Below are 10,057 nucleotides of genomic sequence, written 5' to 3'. Positions count from 1 at the left end.
ATACAGGGTTACAATATCTGTGTGACAGTTACAAAGAGTGTCATTTTCCAGGTGGTGGGATGTGTGAATGTCAGTACAATATTTGCTTTTAAAACTTTCCAAAGGTGCAATTCTGTGTAGAATCTTCAAATTGTGCAGCTCTGTATTCTACAATAACAATTCACAGGACTTTTAGCAGCTTTAAAAGATCATTGTTTAAGCACCGTAAATCCCAAAATGCTAACTTTATAACTAAAAATTAAACAATTTAAGTAGACATTTAATAGGTATTTCTAATATAATCTAAACTCTTTCCTGGTGGCATAATCACCATCATTTTATAATGTAAGATATCAGCATTGGGAGTAGATCATTTAATGAGAACCCATATGGTGAATTTTAATCACCATCATTAATAGAATGCAATTGAAGAAACTCATTTCTTTCCCCCAGTATTTAATAATTTGAACTGTACTTCTAATAACTAGTCCAAGTTCATCATTACTGGCACAAGTTGCTCTACACGTACAGAGTCATTTTGCAAGTGGAAAGCCTTCATCTTTTCTTTAAAAACAAAACAAAACACTGGCAGCACTATGTTTTCTGAGATAATGTGTTTCTCTTATTATTAAAAAATTGAAGACAAAGTTTGGCCGCAGCCTGTGAGTAGTGTAAACAGATTTGTATGAGGAGTGTGTTAAAACTTTCACAGAGTACTTGCAGAGAGATGCTACACGTACATGGAAAAGACAGAACCGTATCAAAACTCTTCAGTGAAATGAGAAATGGACAAAAAAAGATTTTACGTCTATGGTTGAATTCAAGAAAACCACATCCTAATTTAAAGCCCCTCCTTAAAACCAAACTAAAATATTTTGTTCTTTGTTAAAAGAAGTTAAAAAATAAATAACAGTTTCTGACACGATTATCTTTATAAATCTGAGTCATGGTGCCACATTTTTAGGTTTACGCTACTCTCCCAAAGGGAAAACAAAACTGCTCAAAGCTCAGGCTGATGTATTTCCTGTAAAACCTTGAGACTTTGATATTTTGCCTTTGACTTAGAGGAAAGTGCACATTATTTAATGTAGACTAGAGGTAAAGAGTGTGAGTGAGCTGCAGGAAGAATAATCTTGAACTCTGGCTTGAGGTCTCCATGTGAGTTGGTTGTACATGCAACTAAGTGACTGCACTGAACAAGTTCATGTCTATTCATTTCTTAACTTAGTGTTTATGTTCTCCATTTGCAGCTTACTTATTGTTTCTTTCTTGATGAGGTAATGTGACTGAGGATGGCATTTGGAATGTCCATTGTCTCATCCTTGACCAGCACAATGTCAAACGCGTTGACATAGGACTCTTTTCTTTCTTCCACCTGAGAGATGAAGCAAAAAAAAAAAACATTAAGCAGATCATTTTTACATCGTGTGTTCATAACAAAAATCTGCTATTTCTGATTCTGACCTGGTCATTGAGGAACCCGATGGTCAGGATGTTGTGGGGTTGGGAAACCCCGTCGGCCATGGTCAAGTCCCCCAGAGAGTCTCCCAGCAGCAGCACGTTGGGTCTCCCCTGCAGCGCTCTCAGGCCGGCCGCGTGCACAGCACCTTCCCTCTTGTTGTAGGTGTGGATCAGCTGGCCTTTAAACGCTTGCAGGACCCCCTTATGAACAACACAACCATGATGAATATACAGGACTGTCTCAGAAAATTAGAATATTGTGATAAAGTCCTTTATTTTCTGTAATGCAAAAATGTCATACATTCTGGATTCATTACAAATCAACTGAAATATTGCAAGCCTTTTATTATTTTAATATTGCTGATCATGGCTTACAGTTTAAGAAAACTCAAATATCCTATCTCAAAAAATTTGAATATTCTGGGAATCTTAAACTGTAAGCCATAATCAGCAATATTAAAATAATAAAAGGCTTGCAATATTTCAGTTGATTTGTAATGAATCCAGAATGTATGACATTTTTGTTTTTTTAATTGCATTACAGAAAATAAAGAACTTTATCACAATATTCAAATTTTCTGAGACAGTCCTGTAAACTCCCGCAATAAAACTTAGTTTTGGCATTTGGGAAAAGAAAAAGTGGCATAAACAGAGGACACAGAAAAAAACATGCACATTCACACTTATCAAATGTATTTGCCTCCTTTTTTTATTATAATTTTATTACACAACAGCCTTAAATGTAAATGTTATGGATCATAATGTAATGGACTCACACAGAATAGTTAATTGTTACTGAAATTAAAATGTACAAAGTTATTGCTTTGTGGGAACCATAATAAGAGCAAGTCAAATTCTCTAAATGAAAAGCAGCATCAATACACCCATATCTATTATCTCCGTTGGCTCGGGACAATGTGAGCTGTCTGAAATGTAACAAGATAATTCTGTCCATTGTGGTTGCAACATTCAGTGCTTCATTATTTCATCATAGTATCTTTCAAAGTCAAGGGAAATGTACTCATACGAGACTGGAAAAGCTAATTTTTTTAATCATTTTTAATCACTCCATTGTAGTTCGTGTCGCAACAACGAAATTTGAAGTTGTGACCGTTTTTCATATTTGTATGTTTCAGTTATTAACTGTACTTGTAAAAAACAGTCCTAACCCATTTCTGCAGGGTTCCTTAGTCCTGTGTGCTTCATGGTGCCTCTGCTGAAGCACCATGTCTCGATTAGTTTCAAAACAAAGGGGTTGACTTAATACTAGTTTTCAGTTTCTTTTTAAATTTTTTTAAGCATTTTTCTATTTTTACTTCCTCAATTCAGTCTTTTTTTTTGCAAGAGATCCACTTAATGACTGAATAATGCTACATAGATCCAATTCAAATAACAGGTCGCAATGCAAAAATGCAGAAAAACACCAAAACATGTAAATGCTTAATGTATTAACCCAACAGGAAAATCCTGCAGAAAAGAAATCACAACACAACAGGGTCAACAGGCCTAAGAGGATACAGAACAAATGATTTATGCAAACAAGTTAATCAAATTTGCTGAATAAATTATTATATAATTATATATGTAATGATTATTTTGAAGTTTAAGTCGTAACTTGAATTTAGTTGAGTGGAGAATGTCATGCATTACTATCAAATGACATTGTAAGCAGGGAGCGATTAAACTCACAGTGTGGTCAAAGTCCATGTAGTTGGAGATGATGTGAACGTTGGAATGGAAGACGTGGTTCTGTTGGATCACCTCCTCCAGCACATCACCAACGCCAGCGGAGAAGATCAGCAGAGGGACCTGCTGCTCGGCCAGACGGTCAAATAACAGTCTGCAGTCATCCCTTCAGACAAACACACAAGTTATGAGCCTGGCGTATTTAGTTAATGTGAAAAATGAGAAAACATCACTGCTTCCAGCAACTGCCTTTACACATCAATTCATGGTAGTAGTTCCCAGCTCATTTTTAAAAGCAATATTCTGGCAAGTAAGAGTAATAGAACAATTTGTGTGTGTTAAGTGCTTCTATATGACGTATATTATATTTACCTGAGCATGGTGCCGGAGACTTTCACAGCCTGGGCGAGCATGTCTTTTCTGATCCTCTGCTGAATCAGCAGCTCATGGACTTTAGTCCACCTGTGGACAGAAAACACATTCAAGATCTCATTCATCCTCATATTCAGCGCTCCTGTGTTTACTGCAAATAAAATTGAGTTTCTTCAAAATTCTAGATACTGAAAAAAAAGTGTATTTTTTCATTTCAAACCTGTCTCAGAAAAAGTACCTCCTCCTGTGGCAGATTAAGATTAAGATTCCCAGAATATTCTAATTTTTTGAGATAGGATATTTGAGTTTTCTTAAGCTGTAAGTCATGATCAGCAATATTAAAATAATAAAAGGCTTGCAATATTTCAGTTGATTTGTAATGAATCCAGAATGTATGACATTTTTGTTTTTGTAATTGCATTACAGAAAATCACAATATTCAAATTTTCTGAGACAGTCCTGTATATTCTGAACAAGTTAGATAAAAACAAAATGTGTAACAGTGACATTTTTTTTCCTGGGTTTATTTCTTACCACTCCACCATTAAAGGCAGCTTCTCCTCGATGCTGCGGCTCGCATCAATTTCTATGGGATAATAGGTGTTTAACAGGTCCCTCATCTGCAACAGAGAAGCAAAATGACCAAACATCTGGAATAACTGATCTGGAGCAGGCTAACAATGTGCTGTGTGCTTATAGGTCCTTGTTGTAGGGACAGAAGCCAGATTATTGTGACAAAACACAATGTTTAGCCAATTGTAATCTGAATTGACAGTTGTACTATGTTCCTAACAGCTATACAGCCAATGACTCCAGAAAAATGACCTTTTTTGTGCTGTCTTCATTCATCAACAACCGGTTTTCAAGGATGTCTGGGAAAGAAAAGCAAGGAAAACAAGTTTGTAACTTTCAGAAAGGTAAAACAACTAATACATCATGCAATCATATGACTAGAAAACTGACAATGTAATCATCATCTTTGTTCTTACTGTGAGTGGTTGGCACTCTCTTGCCATCATGAGAAAATCTGGTGAGTGTCATGTCAAAGTCTGAGATAACCTGTGAAAGCGACAGTAAAACGAAAGGGAAAAAAAAGGAAAAGTCTTTCCAAATAAGCAAACAACCAAATATTCTAAATCAATTCAGTCAAATATACTGATTATCCTTAAGGCTGATTTATGGTTCTGCGTTACACCAACGCAGAGCCTACGGCATAGGCTCTGCGTTGGTTTAACGCAGAACCATAAATAAGCCTTTATAGGTCAAAACTCTAAAAGCCGTGCTTAGTTTACCATTTTTGTAATTTTTTTTGTTGTATTCACGGTTCACAACTTATAATAAATGTCATTCATGTCACTGTAACAGAACCTTCTGGTTTCAGATGCAGAACTTGGAGGATGATGTGCTGTACTTCATCTTTTCATTGTGAAAAGCATCACATTCCTTTTAGGACTCTTGTTTACAGGTGGTATTGGAGAGTGCTTTACTGGCAATGTCCTTACCCACTCAATCAAACTTCTCACACCCTCAAACATGCGCAGGTATCTCCCTCTCATCATTCTCACCTGCAGGCTTCCTGCACCGGCTTGCTTCATGGCATGGATGGTCTCCTCCACTCTTCTGCGTTCCCTCATCAGCACAGAGCCCTTGGCCAGCTCTGGGATCTGTGCAGAAAGGGAACTTCACTCTTACAGTGCATGTCAATTATTTTCCAGCTTTATACAAAGAAAAATATATTTTATTGTATTTACGGTAATAATATTTTAATACAAATCTAGCACACAAGCATATGCACATTCAGAGAGTTACAATTACTGAGCCACTGCAGGTGAACTTAAATTGGATCAGACAAGTATCCCCACCTCGCTTTTGGTCAGCTGGTGCCAGATTGCCAAGACAGTCCTCACTGGTGTGTGGAGCCAGGGAATATGGTATATCTGCAAATTCAGCAAAGGAGCAAACTCATGACAATATTTAAAAACATTTTCCAGGAAAAAAACAAAACTCAGTTAATTTTGGAAATATAAAGAATGCATCGGTCCTTCTGTCTTCGTCTACAGAGAACTACAGCATACTGTATATCCACACTATACTGTATATATAGTATATATAGTATATATATATATATATATATCCGCACTGCATCAACTTGAAGAGATCGTTTAGAACTTAAAACCTATTGTACCAACTATATCTGTCACTACTCTTGTCATGTCAGGAATGTGTGGATTCCTCTGCTTTTAAGTTCTTCCAAAAATATTTTATGAGCATGTTGACTTGCTTATTTTTCCTCAGCACAAATCAGTAGGCTGCAGTTACGTTGTTAATGTCGCATGTGGTTTTATCTTATTCAAGGTTTAGTTTGCAGCTTCTGGCTCCTTCCTGAACTAAGCGTGTTCAGGAAAATAAAGATTCATCGATAATTGATCGTTCATTATCCAGATGATGCCCATCCCTACTTGGTGTAGCTTCTCTGTCACCCAGTTCACAGTCCCCAATTATTAAACAACTAGATTTCTTTTCTAGATTTTGGAAAGAAATCTGAATTATTTTTTCAGAACATGAGCAGTGTTGCATTAATAGTCGTAAAGTGAAACCATTACAGCAATCTAAATAAATAAAGCTGGCACAGGTTGGGTTTTTTTTTGTATAACACTATGTCTTCAGACAACAGATATGAAATAAAGAATTTGGGAACGCAAGTGTTTTTCCAGAAAAAATTTAAAAAATAGATGTCTAATGTGCCATTAAACCTAAAAACAGTCACACCTGCATATTGCTGGTATGCAGCTCAATCTAAAGACCACCACTAAATATAACTATATACAGGACTGTCTCAGAAAATTAGAATATTGTGATTTTCTGTAATGCAATTACAAAAAATGTCATACATTCTGGATTCATTACAAATCAACTGAAATATTGCAAGCCTTTTATTATTTTAATATTGCTGATCATGGCTTACAGCTTAAGAAAACGCCATAATCAACAATATTAAAATAAAAGGCTTGCAATATTTCAGTTGATTTGTAATTAATCCAGAATGTATGACATTTTTTTTTTTTTTATATAAATTGCATTACAGAAAATAAAAAGGACTTTATCACAATATTTCTAATTTTCTGAGACAGTCCTGTGTGTGTGTGTGATATATATATATATATATGGCGCTGGACTCTTACAACCAGGCTTGAAATGCCTTCATGCCGTCACTCAGCATTTCTGGTCTCTGGTTTCGCACCTTTAGTTTTCTGCTTCAAATGAACGGATCATCAGCTGTTCGTGGAGAGAACAGCCATTATCGATCTGGATAACTTACCATTTTCAAAGAGTTACGTGTCAGTGACGTTTGACCGCGATTCAGAACCGTTAGTGCATGTCAAATAACAAAATGCCAAACTAAATTTATCCTATCGAAATAAAAATACATAGCGGTCCTCACTGCTAATTGTTTACATGTCCGTGTCGCACCTATAAGATTCCCTACTTCTGTACGCTAAAGCGTGGTTCCGAGGAATAATGGTTCCTACCTCAGTGAGATCATTAACGCCGCTTAGCTACAACGTTTTATTATGTACATGAATAATTAAGTGTATTGTAAAGACACTGCATTCAGAGCGGGCGACAGTAATTGTTCTTAAAAGGAAGATACATTCAATAGCATTATTACAGCTAGATGAGATTTTAAATGGGAGCACAGAAAAGTGTTTCAAACATCAAACTTAAAAAAAAAACAAACAAAAAAAACACATCCCCCAATATAGCTCAACACTAAACAAAAATAAGACACTTATCTTCAGGCAATGCCAATTAATCACTGCAGCATTTCTGATCCTTATTCAACATTCAATCTGAGAATGCACCTGCCTCCGCAGGGATAGACGTTGATGGAGCTGCTGCATCTGCTGCATGCGATCGAGCCAAAGTCTCTGGTACAGGCTGAGTCCAGCGCTTCTTCTCTGCAGAGAAACAGTACACCTCTTTGCAATACTGTTCATCCAAGTTGTTGCTGTCCTTCCATCCACCAATGATGAAGATATCTTCTCCAAAGAAGCAGATAGCAGCTCCTTCCATGTTAAGTACCTCCTTTGGGAGGCTGTCATCAGAAATGTTTTGGCTTATTTTCTGCTGAGTGAGCTCAACTGTTTCTTTGTACCTGGGACAACAGTGTGATAGAATGTTGTGAATGCAACAGTCATTTGAAAATCTATCCTCTACACTCACTGTTTTTACATCTCCTAGGATCGTCGGTGCCGGTTCCAGAGTAATCCACGCATCCAGCTCAGGTTTATAGGCAGTGACGTCCTTGAACCCTGTACTGAAATCATCATGACCTCCTATGCTATAGAGCACATCTCTGACACATGTGAGGCCGAAGGAGTGCAGGCTGCTGACCTCCTCCCAGTTGTTGAGGCTGGGGTTGTAGCGTTCCACCGTCCTGGCCGAGCCAGGCTCCATGGATCCTGCCACAGACATGGCCCCCGGTGACTGCCATAGCATGTCCATCAAGGTAGTTGTGAATGTGAGGCAGGTTCACCCAACGATCCTCTGCAACAATGTAGCCCACACACTCAAGAGATATTCTTCACCTTCTGAACCACCACCTACAACCATGATTACATCCATGTTCTAGCCAAGACATGGCTGCAATGATGCCACGTAGGAGGCACCGAGGCCAGGACCGGCTGACTTGATGCTCTCAAAGTGAACAGCATGAAACTCCAGAGCATTGGACACCAACTGCTGACATGCGGGTCGTCCAATGATCGGAAGGTCGGCGGTTCGAATCCCGCTCCGTCCCAGTTGCTGTCGTAGTGTCCTTGGGCAAGACACCTTACCCACCTTGCCCCGTGTGAATGTGTATGAATATTGGTGGTGGTCGGATGGGCCGTTTGGCGCGATATGGCAGCCACGCTTCTGTCAGTCTGCCCCAGGGCAGCTGTGGCTACAAATGTAGCTTACCACCACCAGTGAGGATGTGTATGAATGAATAATGGTCTAAGTGTAGCACTTTGAGATTCATTGAATGTAAAGTGCATTACAAGTTAAATTCATTATTATATGCTGCGCTTTTTGCCACTAAGGGCTCCTTTCTCGCTACACTCGCCAGATAGGTTGGAGCAATCTGTGACAGCTTCAAGAGCTTAAACAGCTCCTCAAAATGTTTCTCTCGCTCTCCTGCGTCTCCGTACACCCATTTAACAATGGCTTTAAATAACTCCTGCTCAGAGTCCACAGTGATTCTAAATCAGACAGCCAGTCTCGCACCAGGTGAAATGGTAGGGTGTAGAATTCATTGTCGCAAATAACTCTTCTGATCATCTCAGCGGCTTCCTGAACCCGCTTGTCCATGGAGTACATGTGAGCCAGGCTGTGTACGGCCACGCAGTTGGACAGGTTCAACTTCTTCACCAGGAACGCTCCACAGAAACACTTCAGATGCCCCAGCAGGAACCTGAGAGAGAAGAGAGGCCAAAATGATCAAACACTTAGATCAATGGCAGAAGAGCCATTGTGATGTTGAAATGTTTGCCCAACGACAAAACAAATAACCATGAAGATCTGCATCCCCAAAATTTAGATATGAATGCAGAAACATTGACACATTAACACAGGTCCATCAGCATCAATTCTCTCACACTGAAAAGCAGCTTCCCACCATTCCAGTCCCTGTGCTAAGAAACACTCTGCATCACCTATGGTGGAAACATGCAACAATAACAACTTTTGCTTTTATCATTTTATTTGTTATTCACCATTTAATTGTGTCTTGCTGCTTTTAATGATGTAAAGCACGTTGAATTACCTTGTGCTATACAAATAAACTTGCCTTGCCTAAATCACTGATTAAATCATCTTGAAGACATGTTGGTCAAAATGCTAACTTACCTGTCAGCCAGTTCCTTATATTAATGTTGGTGTTGACGCTTTAACCAGCAGTTTACCTGTCAGGCTATCGCGCATGCGTGCTGGGGTTCTGATCCAATTGTTGAAGTTTTATGGCTTTATAACTATTATTGGTGCCAAAATACACGTTTTTTTATACCCTCTGCATCTAGAAGATGGATCTCTCCTTTTCCGTCTCTCTATTTTATGTGCCTCTGCTATGACGTCCTGTCATATTTAATTAATTATGGTAAGTGTTTACACCTGGTCGTGATTGACGGCAGCTGCGCGATGAGCGAGAAGGAAAATAGTTTTCCACCGTGATCGTGATCGTGGTTTTGGGTCCGGGGATTAAAGTCCCCGGACCCGATTGCTAGTTATTAGTCATGTACAGGACTGTCTCAGAAAATTAGAATATTGTGATAAAGTTCTTTATTTTCTGTAATGCAATTAAAAAAACAAAAATGTTATACATTCTGGGTTCATTACAAATCAACTGAAATATTGCAAGCCTTTTATTATTTTAATATTGCTGATTATGGTTTACAGTTTAAGATTAAGATTCCCAGAATATTCTAATTTTTTGAGATAAGATATTTGAGTTTTCTTACGCTGTAAGCCATGATCAGCAATATTAAAATAATAAAAGGCTTGCAATATTTCAGTTGATTTG

At 38.2% G+C, this 10,057-nt stretch overlaps 2 protein-coding genes across 2 annotated transcripts; both read right to left on the bottom strand.

Moving 5' to 3' along the window:
* Window positions 1-553: 553 nt before the first annotated feature.
* On the bottom strand, window positions 554-6,973 carry LOC133419869 (7-methylguanosine phosphate-specific 5'-nucleotidase-like). Its single transcript, XM_061709336.1, has 10 exons — window positions 6,818-6,973; window positions 5,361-5,435; window positions 5,064-5,162; window positions 4,488-4,557; window positions 4,324-4,370; window positions 4,033-4,118; window positions 3,499-3,588; window positions 3,130-3,292; window positions 1,444-1,641; window positions 554-1,354 (listed from the first exon to the last, which is right to left on the bottom strand). Exons 1-10 carry the CDS (start codon window positions 6,818-6,820, stop codon window positions 1,235-1,237), a joined length of 951 nt encoding a protein of 316 aa, XP_061565320.1. The 5' UTR covers window positions 6,821-6,973; the 3' UTR covers window positions 554-1,234.
* A 364-nt stretch (window positions 6,974-7,337) lies between these two features.
* Window positions 7,338-9,462, bottom strand: klhl11 (kelch-like family member 11). The gene is given in 8 exon segments (XM_061708134.1): window positions 7,338-7,416; window positions 7,418-7,969; window positions 7,971-8,073; window positions 8,076-8,252; window positions 8,566-8,745; window positions 8,748-8,953; window positions 9,158-9,194; window positions 9,444-9,462. Coding segments are annotated over 8 exon segments (1,353 nt in total).
* Window positions 9,463-10,057: the final 595 nt, after the last annotated feature.

The sequence above is a fragment of the Cololabis saira genome, chromosome 19, assembly GCF_033807715.1.
Source record: "Cololabis saira isolate AMF1-May2022 chromosome 19, fColSai1.1, whole genome shotgun sequence".
In the NCBI taxonomy this organism is placed as follows: domain Eukaryota; kingdom Metazoa; phylum Chordata; class Actinopteri; order Beloniformes; family Belonidae; genus Cololabis; species Cololabis saira.
The sequence above is the reverse complement of the archived record's forward strand: the minus strand, read 5'-3'. Positions and strand labels throughout refer to the sequence as shown.